This window comes from Tiliqua scincoides, chromosome 2, assembly GCF_035046505.1.
Source record: "Tiliqua scincoides isolate rTilSci1 chromosome 2, rTilSci1.hap2, whole genome shotgun sequence".
NCBI classification, from domain to species: Eukaryota; Metazoa; Chordata; class Lepidosauria; order Squamata; family Scincidae; genus Tiliqua; species Tiliqua scincoides.
The window spans coordinates 51,114,501-51,127,063 of NC_089822.1; the positions used below are offsets into that span (position 1 = coordinate 51,114,501).

A 12,563-nucleotide genomic window follows, 5' to 3' on the forward strand; every position below is an offset into this window, starting at 1 on the left:
ATCATAAACACTTGTTATATTTGAGAAAGGAAGTAACAGTGAAAGAAAGGATGACCGTGAATACCTACTTTTTGCATTTGCCATGACGCTCACATCTTCCCAGGGGAACCCTTATTAAACAATTGGAGAATGCTACGTAGAGGGCACTGCTTTTCTTGTCCAACTGCATGCCCATAATTCTCTTGTCTTCCACCCCATCATAGCTACACCTGGTGAAAAAAAAAATGTGACCATTCTTGAAAAATGTGATTAGAACAATTACTTTTCAGTCAAAACAAAGTCAGGAAAGCAGAAACTCAGCTTAGAAAAAGGACATATAATTATTTTACTAATTTATATGACATTAAAACTTATGCTGCAAGACAACAGCCTGTCTTGCTGGAGCATGACAAAGAGCTTGGGGTGGAAATGCAGCTCTGAGCACTGAAGTCACCTGCATACTTTGTATCCTCCTCCTACTATCAGCTATTTCCAGCAGAAAAAGGGCTGTGGATATGTGGGGAAAAGAGTTCATCCCCACTCATCTGCCCTACAGGCCATTATAGAAATAACTGTTGTCATACATTGTACATATTATTATGGAGCTTTGTAAGCCAACCTCAGTGCTGCCATGAACTAAATAAGGGGTGGGTCACAGTTTTCAGTGCTCCACCTGTGGCAGCAACCTCCATGACTCAAGTGCAGGGGTGTCCAAACATTTTGGCAGGAGGGCCACATCATCTCTCTGACACTGTGTTGGGGGCCGGAAATAAAATTTGAATAAATTTACATAAATGAATATATTAGAGATAGAACTTATATGATTGAATGAAGGTCTTGCAATCATGCAAGGCCTATAAAAAGCCTTGCACAAAGCAAGCCCAGTGATTCCTTTGCTTCTGCTGCTGCATCACAGATGTCAAACAGCAAGTAGCCCTTGTTGCACAGCTCATGCGAGAGGTCAAACAGTCACCCTCATGCTGAGAACAGTTGCGTCGGTCCAGTGTGGGCTCCAGAAAGTCTCCGGAGGGCCAGAGGTTCATTGGAGACTGGAAGTTCCCTGCGGGCCAGATTGGGAGTCCCCGAGGGCCACAAGTGGCCCCCAGGCCGGGGTTTGGGCACCCCTGCTCAAGTGGATTGTGGCACAGATTAGCAAAAGGGGGTGTAGGCTTGACTGTAGTCACAGTCCCTTATTCTGATAGTCATTTCACAACTTATCATGGGAAGAACAGTAAGTGGCATGTCATTACTTTCCAAAAGGCTTCCAGAAGTCAAATGTTGAGACCATCTACCCAGATTTCAGTTACATTCTTTTGGATTTTGTTCACTGATTGTGACATAAAATAGTTGCAACTAGAGATGGAACTGAGTGCACTCATCATTTTGGGATGGGAAGAAGGGAGCATGAAAGCTTTGAAAGCAAGTATTATATTCTACTGTTTTGTATTTCATTTGGTGTATGTAAATCATTTGTTTGGATATATTAATTTTAAAAGTAGTTTTTTTCAATAAAGAAACTAGAAGCTACAGGCACTCCCAGACTTACATAAAGGTTCTGTTCCAGATGAGTTGATTTTTATGTAAGTTGGAATGGAGAAGCAAGAGGAGACTCCTGCATTCACCGCTCGGTAAACAAAGCCGGAAATGCAGAGCATGCTGGGATTGCTTCCAGTATGCTTCATGTTTCCTCTTGATTCTAGAGCTCATGCAGAAGAAAGGGCAAGATCATTGCTTTCTGATCCTTGGAAAGTAGCGAAATGGCCCCTTGCCCTTTCACCTTGCTCCTCTCCCATGAAGGCAAGGGGCCAGACTGCTGTGCCCTAATGACTGAAACACAGCGATTTCACCTCTTCCTCTGTGTGGTCTCTTAGAACAAAGGAGGAAACGTGAGAGTATATATAGTAAGAGTACAAATAATTTTTTAAAAAGCAGCTCCTATTATTATTATTTTTTTGGTGGGGGGTACTATAGAGAACAGAGAACAAATATCGTCTTTGCTTAAACACAAAATATAGAAACAGAACCAATGATACACACTTTTCAGGATTGTAAATGCTCATCTCCTCCAGGAAAAGGCTGTCATTTAGAAAACCGCTGTTTCCTGTCTTGACCAAGAACTTCAAAATGATTCCCTTCTCTGATCCAAGAAAAACCACAGTGTGATTCTTATTTGGCCCAGCAGAATTATCTACAGCAATTTTGGTCAGTCGGTATCTGGAAAGACAACGATAGTTTTAATCATCGCATTAGCCTGTCAATTGTTTTATCATTCTTTCCACTTTATGGGATAGGTATTTAGTAATTTACTAAATACCTATCCTATAATTTATCCTAAATTACTAAATACCTATCCTATAATTTATCCTAATTTGATAACAGTAGCTCAACTATTCAACATAAAAGACCATTTTCCATCTTAAAAAAATTCAGGCATAGGTTGGGCTGAGGTTAAGCCACAATGATGCATACTTTTAAGTTGTATCTATTTAGTTACTTTGAAGCAAATATGTGAAGAGTAGGAATGAGAATCACTGCTTTTAACTGTTTTTCCACTTTGCTGAGAATTTCATGTATGAAGCAATACAGATTTTGTAACGTGCCAATGCATCTATTTTCTACATTTTTCAGAAGTTGATACAGGAATCAGCTTTCTGGTTCATTACTGAGCTATGAATAACATATAAATGTCCTCATTCATTTATGTGTGGAAAAAATAATGAACGAATCTACCTGTAACATGAAGCAAACAAATCAGTTGATGTATTTCACATAGACTAGAATAAACAAATTCCAAAGGCTGCTAACTTAAGTATCCTTGTATGGTTAAAATAAGCTTGTTTTTTCTTATGACAAAACATAAATTTATTTTGATGGAAATAGCTAATTCTGAACACTAGTGCAAATATTAGAATTCTTCATACCATATCCTGAAGGGCACCAGCACATCTGAAAACATCCTAGCAGACAGGTTTCATGTCTGGTGGATGAAACCCTTCAACTACCTGTTCATTTTACCCAGAATACTGAGTGCTTAAAAATGCTGACTCATAAGCAGATATCAAAGTTGATGTTTCCTCTAAGATCTGGGCTGAGGACAGTCTGGCTGGAATTAATGGCATTTTTCCATTTTGAAATTTGTTTTCAAAATACTGTAGTAACCTTTTCCTTGTCATCAGCTGTGAAAACATAAAAACTGCCTGAACAGACAAAAGCAAAGGTCTTGCAAGTCAAGCATTCTTGTAGTGGTCAACCCAGTTTAGAAAGATCTTTTCAGAGTTCTTCAAATGTGCTTGGGATCTCAGAATCCTAAACAGATGTCAGCTAAAAACTTGGCTACTTCATTGATTACCCTGTCTCAGATTATTTGAGAATATTTCAGATATAATTCGTTCCAATACAGATCTTTAAGAACCCCAATCATTCCATGATAAAAAAAGAAAAAAAGCCCCACTTTTTATTTATTCTTCATTTTATTTATTCTTTCATTTATTCTTTAGTCCATTTAGTCTTAACGCTTTGCTTCCAGGTGTTACGACTTCTAATTCAACTCATAGCCAAACACCTAGCAACTATGGCAGCCATATTTTCTGACCTTCAAATCATCCTAAGCAAACCTGAGGGGAGAAAAAAGAATACGTTCAAAGAATCTGAAAGAACAGTATTTACCTGACCATTGTCCGCAGAAACCATGGCTTGTTGACAATTGAAGGTACTGCTTCATCCATGAGAGAATGTGTTTTGATGAAGTTTAGTGTGTCATCTGGAAACTCATTGGAGGACGCATATTTCTCAAGCGATGCTGAACCAGCACAGGAACCTGGCCTAAATTAAGAACAAGGAATGTGATAATTTACTGCTTTTGTTCAAACATTCTATGTTCTTCTAAGCATCTTTTATTAGGTGAGAGTGTGCCAGAGGCCTTGTAGAGCAAAGTGAACAATGCATAATGCCATCAACCAACGCACTGTTAGATTTCCTCAGGGCCTAGTCATTCCACAGTGTGAGTCTAACTTTAGCGCTCAGTTCTGAGTGTTCTGGGAATACCTGATTTATGACCTATAGTGCACATAAATTTCCTAAGCAGATTATGAAGTTTGTAAAATGCAAGTTCATAGTTCATCCATCTACGTGGAGCCCAATAAACACATGAATAGTTTGGCAAGATTCTGTTTATTCCTTAGCCATGCTCCAGATTTTCTTCTGCAAGATTCTTGTTTTTGGAATTGAGTACATTATTTAATTTTTAAGGGAAATGTTGCATTTTTTTCCACTGAAAGTGTGAAATAAAGCTGCTTAAAAACACAGTTTGGAGAGTAAATCGCGCCAGCATCAAAGTAAACATCCTTTTTGCTATGGCTCCCAAGAACATTTTATTTTTGACAAGTATGAAAACCCTAGCCTTTTAAGCATGAGTCTGCAGAGTCCTCTAACAAGACACAGTGTTATCTGTCTTGGATAGCTGGAATACAAATGGGCTCAGTTTATTTCTGGAATCTTCCCAGTATTCTCATAGAAGCAGGGCCAAAAATTTATATATTGGCACCAGAAAAGTCTGCTTTCTTTTGCTTACTATGCCTTACTCCATTTCTCCTCACAATTCCTTCTTGTCTACAGTTGTTATACTTATTCAGTCTTTGAACTGCAGAAGAAGAAACTGCAAGTCCACACACAGCACAATGAAGCACATGCAAGGAAAGAGGCAACTTCTTATTGAAAATCAAGTTTCATTAGCTATTCCTATGAGGACACTGACCTGTGAAGGCACTGACCTATGGCACTGACCTATGAAGGCAGATGAAGTCTGGGAAGGGGGTCAGGATTGAACAGTGATCATCTGCTGACCCAATGCCGTCCCAATCTGCCAACCCAATGCCATCACTCTTCTGCCGACCTGTTCCCTTCCCGGTTCTGATCCGCCCTCTTCCCCCCAGTCACTGTTCCGCCCTTCCCCAGCCTCCCTCTGACCCTGTAGGTGGCCTTACCTGAGACAGTGGGCACTGGTGATCCATTGCAGTGCAGAACCAACCACTCGCCATTTTTGGCGGCAGTCAGCAGTGCTCTCTGGCAGAGTCGTGTTTGTGGCAGATGGAAAGTGCGCTATGCAGGCAGAACACACATTCCACCAGCAGAGTGCACTCATAGGATTGGGACCTGAATCACTGTTAATTCTTCTATTTACACTGCATGCCACATTCTCCATTGCTATGAAAATAATTATACTTTCTACATTGCAGCACACTTAGCAAATAAAAAGTACCTGGGCTTGGGCACTCGTTCATCAGGAACTGGTGTCCATATTGAATCTGGTGACTTCTGTTCTTTGAACCTCCCGGTAAATACAGTGGCAATGTCAAGAATATCATAAGCGCAGACTGCAGAGCCAGGAATGCTGCAATGTGACATTCCCACAAATGGTTACTCATTCTCAAGTTATGCATAATTTTTGTTTTTGTTTTTGACAGAGAAACATGCTTCATAGAAGTCTTCCCGTCACAGGCCATTCAATTCTGAACCTTTTAACCTCTGGGTATTGAAGTAAAAGGTTGCCCTCACACAGGCATTTGTGATGCTCCAATGGGCAGCCAGTTCCTCTCAGGATGACTTGCTTCCAGAAGATAAAAGCAATCCCATGTTATTGTCATTTCAGAAGTGCAAAAGATTCTGGGATGTGCTTCTGACTACACACAGTTCAAAGAAATTACTGAATTATCCAAATCACAACCCATTTACTGGGGGGGGGGGAACTCACACTTTAAATGTAACATTCCCAAAATTAAACCTCACAGGCCCTTCCAGTGTCTCCAGCTGTACTGTGGAAAGCATTCAGATGGCAGAGCAGATTCATTCTGCTTACAGATGCACCTCACTCAACCTGAAAGTTCAGCAAAATATCACTATCCAACTGTTAAGGTTCGGACTGTCATTTGATTTTCCTATACGTTTCTGGCTGAGTTCCTGTGAGCAGAAATTTGCTTAACTCAGTCAACTGTAAAGAGTTTGCAGAAGCAAATGCAGCCTTTGCCTTACACCCTCTAAAATTTAAATTTGAATTTTCTGATTATTTGCTTGTAACCTAATAGTAGCAATCACTAAATATAATTACATTTTTACACAAACACTTTTGGAAAGGCTTAGTTGATTCTTTTAGGTAATGGCTGCCAGGAATGAATTATTCATTGATCTTCCTCAGTTGTTTACACATGATCTACTGTGCTGTCTAAGTTAAGCTACACAGTTTGGAACAGATTGCATGCACCAGCTAGCTATGAGTTATAATTCCAATTTAAAGTGGTGGGATATCATACAGCCAATGATTAGGATTTGGCTTTTGGATGTGTATGTGTGTGTGTGTGTGGGGGAATACTAAGGCAAGGATATAAGAGGAGACTATTAGACAACCAAACAAAACTAGATGGTATAATTATCCCCAAAGGGTAATCTGTGGAAGGATAATTAGTGAAACCATACTTCAAAAGGTGATATTTGCTTTCTTAGGGTTTTTTTTTAATCAATGTGATTTAAGTTGCAGTGTAACTCGTCAGATAAGGCCTTTCCTTCAATCTCAAGAGTTTTATCAGGAATATATCAGACCTAAAGTATACAAGGATGCCTTGCAGTTATGGTCTTTTTTGGTACTCCAAACCTAGAGAACCTGAGCTTAGATGCATTAGCAACTGAACAATTCAATAATTTATGACTTTGAGCCAGTGCAAGGAATTAGTTACAGGACACTAGCAAAACAGTGATGCCATTGGTTGTACCCTGTCAATGGGGTGTGTACTGGCCTATGCAAGAATACTTACACAATTGTGATAAGAGCAAGGAGGAAAAAGGATGTTGCCCACAGCATGGAACCCCGTTTACAGCTGTTTTACACGTTCAATTAACAGCAGGTACACATTAATGTGTAAACCCTTCCAGTTTGTAATGGGGGAAGTGGCTACACATTCTACTATGAGTATAGCATGGAAATGTGCATCAGGGTCTAATTGCAAATGGAGTGGTTGTACAGTACACAGTAAGACAAATCTAAATTGATAGGAGCTGCCCTGCTTGCCCAGCAGAGGATGCTGCCTTAGTTGCGGCAACTCAAATGAATAGTTGTTCCACCACAAACAGGTTGATAGGATGAAGTATTTAGGTACCGAGGACTATAAACTACTTTGAGGCAATTGTTAGTATTGGGTCTGTGTCGTACTTTGCTCGTCTGCTTTGTTTCTCTACCCACTCATCCTTGTGGAATCCTATTTAAGAAACCTGCCAAAGCGGCTCAGAAGGGATGAGAAGGTATTTGGTTTTATACGTATATGGACTTGCTGTTTTACTATTTATTTTACTATTGTATTTTATAATTTTATGTATTTTTATGTATTTTATGGTTTTTAAGTGCTGTTAGCCACCTTGGGTGCCCTTCGGGGAGAAAGGCGGATTACAAGTCCAATAAATAATAATAATATGTACAGCTTTGTCCCAGGTTTTATTTCTTTGACAGGATAGAATGTGACAAAGAGACGAACCCTGCCAAGGTGTACACATTCAGTGATGATTAGGAGTTTGGTCGGGCTTATGATGGCCTCAAGAGGAAACGAGCCTTTATGTTCTCAAATTACAAAGGCTGGAGCGAGAAGAGAATGGGTGATGAGCTGCCCCAAAGGAAAAATCGCTAATGCAAGTTATAGCTGTGATTATGCTAATAAAAGTTACCAAGGACAAAACAAGGAAAACACTGAAAGAACATGAGATGCAATCGTGCTGACTCTTTTTAGCACTTTTCTTTTCACCTCTTGGCAATATATATATTATACTAAACAATGATTTTCTTGTAAATAAAATGTGCATCACTTCTTGCAGTTGGTTGTACTTTCAGCTCATGGCTTAATCATCTCCCAAACAGCTAATTCAATGTGGTTGTCAAAAACAGCTATTATGCAACATTTCCTGCACTTTCTCCCCATTTCATAGCAGTGGGAGGTCTGTCTACAGCCCTGCTTAAGTTACCCTTTGACTTCAGGTAGCCAATACACAGCTTGAGTCCATGAACTGCGGGGTTCCCCCAGCGCTCAAATGTTATTTCTTATATACAGGAAAGGAAACAGGCCCTTGTTGTCACAGAAGCAGTTTTACTTTAATTAGCATCTTTTCTAAAGTTTCCTGGAGACCTTAGCAACTGGAGGCCTTAGCATGTTTCCATAAATTACTGAGAAGTGCGTGGTAATATACCAGCACTTACAAATTCTTAACAGATGAGGTGATGCTGTAAAAGTCTTTTATTAGCTGACCTAAAAACTATGGATGTAAGATAAACAACCCCCATTTCTTTTATTTATTATTTGCATTACAGCAGTAACCACAGGACATTGCCATGGTCAGGCTTTCTGCTGTGTTGGGCGCTATACCAAAGGAGAGGATGATATATCCATTCATAGAAAGAATACTCACAGCCCAATCCTACCCAAATCCCTCCCCGCTGATGTAGCCGTGCTGTCTCTGCATGGGGAGACAGGGGGACTGGAAAGTCTCTTTGGCTTAAGTGAATGATGGCTCACTTAGCCCAGGGAAAACCTCTATTGCTACCATGGGACTGATCTACATGTGCTGGTTGTTCAGGAAGCGGGGTTAGCATATCAGCACACACAAGTGCCACCTTCCCTCCCATCTCCATTCCAACCTCTTAATTTGCCCCTGCCACTGCCACACCTACCGTTTAGGTCTGGCAACAGGCCTCTAGCACCACCACAGGGTGTGGCAACGCATCTAAAATGCCTGCCAGTGGTGTGCAGTGCTTGCTACTGAAAGTCATTTTATGGAAGGCTTCGTAAAGCCTTCCATGTGCTGGCCCGATCCATGATAGCATTGGGCCATCAATCTATGATGATGGAGAACCTTCCCTATTTCGTATGCACCCATGTGATTCAGAAAAAGTACAATCTGTCAGGTATGCGTTCTACTAACAAGCAACAGATTGTTAAGATTGCTTTATTCCTTAAGTCCAAATTATTTCTAAGGGGCTTCCATAGAAGATGTTTCTAGTGAATTGTGTCCAGAATCTCTTAGAGCCATTTCATACCTTCTGTAGAAGTGGCAACAGCAGAAGCATATGTGATTCATGCACTCTCAAGTTCATTTTACATATTTTGCCTACTGTGAAATGCATGTGCATTCTGGCACCATAACCGTCAGATAGGATCAAGCTGTAAGTTATACTGCCCAGGTAATGCTGGCTGACAAACAGCTACAAGTAGAATTATAACTGTGGTTTAACTGTTGTTAACACTGTACTAAACATGATGCTTTTTTGCCTCTGAACAACCCACAATGCCTGTTCACCAAGTGCATCACAGTACTGGTGGGTGCGTCTGGCACACAATATGTGACCATTGCTTCTCCCTGCAACTTTTTTTTTAAAATCAACAAACACATGTGCAGAAATGTTACTGCACAAATTCTTTTTTCCGTGAAAACTGCTAAAGTGGCACTTTTCTAAAATAAAAGTGTGCCAGTGTACTTCTGACTGAAAAGAAAGAAAATAATAATTTTTAAAATTTATTTAATTATTTATTGATAAATGAATGAATGAATGAATGATAGCAGACCACTTAAAGCAATACTGGCCAGGATGTGCAAAAAGAAATGGTGAAACTAGGTAAGGTAAAACGGAAGCAAAAAGAATGGTGCAGCTATTTGAAATGTAACAGAAGGCAAGGCAACAGAACTATTATGATTCACATCTGCAAAGATTATCCTGTTTGAAACTAAAAATATTACCACAAATGAGCACTTAGGGAAAAAAGAGTTAAAAAAGAAAATAAATGTGGGAGTCAGGTGGTGCAGATCCAAGTAGACCCATATGGGTTGTTGCGGCTCTCCGTGGAGTAAGGGGAAAAGTTTCGCCTTGCCCCTGGCTGAGCCACGTCGGCCCCAAACTTGTGCTGGATACAGCACAGGCCAGCTGGCCTGCATGTTCCTGCACAAGTTAGGATTCCACTGTAAAATCACTCCAGATAAGGAATTCTCACATCATAATTTTCTTGAGGGGGGATTCATCCAGGGATCTAATGTAGATCTAAATCTATTTCAACTTGTGTGGAAGACCTTAGGAGAATGAGATGGCATGCGTACCATCTCATCCCATCAGAAAGGAGTGCAGGAAAGGGACATTCATTTAAGATCTGGTAGACAACAATAGTTAACCCCTCTGCTGGAGGAACACAGAAAGAACCATGCCCACTAAGAGCAAGGAATAGAACTCTTGCATGCTGAAAGCTAGAGTCACATGTGTCTATCACCATAAATAAGTTATTTTACTAACAGTATAACATGTTTGCATGGGGGTGCTCACTGTCAATGCTTTCAGTCATATAGCACCTTTTCCATATGACTAAATAAAATCCTATTTTTCTTTGCAACACAATATTCAGCAAAAACAAAACACTTAGATGGTGAACGATTATGACAGGGAAGGCTCTTGCAGTGGTTACCTGTTATAAGGAGTGGAGAAAGTTGCTAAGACAATATTACGACCATTGATATGGATAACATCTGTCACTGCCTGCAGTATGTTAAAGTAGAAGTGTGAATCGCCAGGAACTGAACAGTTCAGTCGCGCCTTCAGGAAGGAAGTCCACTGTTTTTCTAGCACTCGTTGAGATCCGCCCATGTCATTCTTGCAAACCCGAGCTACTCTGGGGAAAACGACCTGGAGTGAGTGAAGGGGGAAGGGGAGTATGGAAATAAGGAAACCAGAATATTTGTTAATCAAAAAGGCTTTATTGGAATTTTGAAGGGTTTTTTTTTGTCTCTTCAGAAATGACAGTGTAGGCTGCTTCATTTGATCCCATGTTTCGTATAATCTGTGACAAACTAACACACAGAAGGAAATTTAGCTTTGGAACTGTGTGCTATGAAAGATAAGCCTGTGACATTTCAGACATAGCCGTAAATCCTTTAGGAGATCAGTTCTCAGCCCAAATAAAGCTCATTTCCATGCAGACAGCTCAGTGTTCCGTTTCTCTGAACAAAAGCATACTCTTATATTTGCAGCCCATGCGGCCTAACTCACTGGCCTCCAAGTCTTGTTTCCTCAGCATTTTTCAAAAGTATGCAAGCGTCATCAGACTTTTATTTATGTCCCTCTCCTTTTTAACCTTGTAAGTGTTTCTAATACAGTTATAGTGGAAATATTTTCTAAGACTTTTTTTTAAAATATAACTTCCATTGTTCGTTATGACATGGCAAGACTGAAATTCCTTCCTGTTCACTCCTGATGAAGGCCTTCCAAATACAGCTGCTTTCTTGCTTTAAAGGCAGGCTTGTAATGATTATTTGGAGCTCTAAATTAAATCAATTTGCCATATGCTTCCCAGCTTAATGGAAGAAAGGACAAAAAAAAGAATTTTACATCTTGTCGCCATCACAAGCAAGAAAGTTTTATATCAAGGCAAGGGGAATGCTGCATTCCAGACAACCTTTGGCATGAGCAGCAAGATCCTCTCAAAACAACGACCTTGTCATTATGATTTATGGCTCTCATTTCAAGGTCATTCCTAACTTGTGCTGGTCTATGAGGTGTTTTTGCCTCTTACCTTTCCCATGCTGTGATACTCCATGGCTATTTCTCGAAAGAAGAAGTAGATATAGTCACCATAATCCACTGCATGGACAAAGTAAGGTTCTGCAAGCAATACAAAATGTTCTGGTCATGTATGTTTGAATATGAAAACTAATCAAGGGAATACCGTGAGGAAAAGACAGCATTAAGTTGAGGTGAATTTTTAACTACTGTTGGTGCTGGAAGACTTTAAAACAAAAATGGACAGAGTGGAAAGTAACAGTGGATTTAAGGTACAGTGCTAGTCACATGACTTTATATGCTATGGAAACAATATTAATTGTTGATTGATACAGAAGTGTGAAGGAAATGAATTGGTTTCATCCACAAGAGGAGGATTGGTGATGTAAAACTATTGCTAAAGTAATTTCTTCTTGAACTACTGTCATGGCCTCTGCCCTGTGCAGTAGCTCAACCTAATGATTGTGGAGCAATCAGGTTAGAATGACCACCTCCTGCCCCACTCCCAACTCCTATCCCAGAAACCAGGTGCGCTAGCCAGGAAATCCCATAATTAGAAATCTTGGAGCCAGAGACTCCCAGAGGCATCCCATGGATCAGTTTGTAGAATGGTAACATAAAGTGAGAGTTGAGTAGCTATGCTGAAAATGTGCAAACTCAACTCATAAATTGATTACACTCTCTTTCCTTCAACTAATATAGGAGTACATCTTGGAAACATGGGGATAGCACTCATGAAATCTCATAAATGATAGTACCATTGGCAGGGGAACTTCCCCATTGATATATTTTGGGGACTATGTTATACAGGTTACTATACATTTCCCACATCTTCTTTCCTTATATATTGACCTTTTGGCCAGTCTCCCAAATTATATGAACTCTGAATGTAGGGTAAATTATGCAAAACAAGGAATTATGCAGGAAATTACTTTTGCTCAAATTTACTCAAAAGTACAGAATTTGGATGTACTTATTTGTAGAAGCATGGTTAATTTTTGCTCACAGAGAATTA

General features: G+C 39.9%; 1 protein-coding gene across 4 annotated transcripts in view; it reads right to left on the reverse strand.

Moving 5' to 3' along the window:
• Positions 1–12,563, reverse strand: part of SEMA6A (semaphorin 6A) — a 208,439-nt gene that overhangs the window by 45,567 nt on the left and 150,309 nt on the right. For all 4 annotated transcript variants that reach the window (XM_066613228.1, XM_066613226.1, XM_066613227.1 and 1 more), the window contains exons 9-14: positions 11,562–11,650; positions 10,458–10,675; positions 5,237–5,368; positions 3,646–3,801; positions 2,017–2,193; positions 69–209 (exon numbers count right to left, since the gene is read on the reverse strand). In XM_066613228.1, the coding sequence (XP_066469325.1) occupies positions 69–209; positions 2,017–2,193; positions 3,646–3,801; positions 5,237–5,368; positions 10,458–10,675; positions 11,562–11,650 (913 nt within the window). The remainder of the gene's footprint in view (positions 1–68; positions 210–2,016; positions 2,194–3,645; positions 3,802–5,236; positions 5,369–10,457; positions 10,676–11,561; positions 11,651–12,563) is intronic.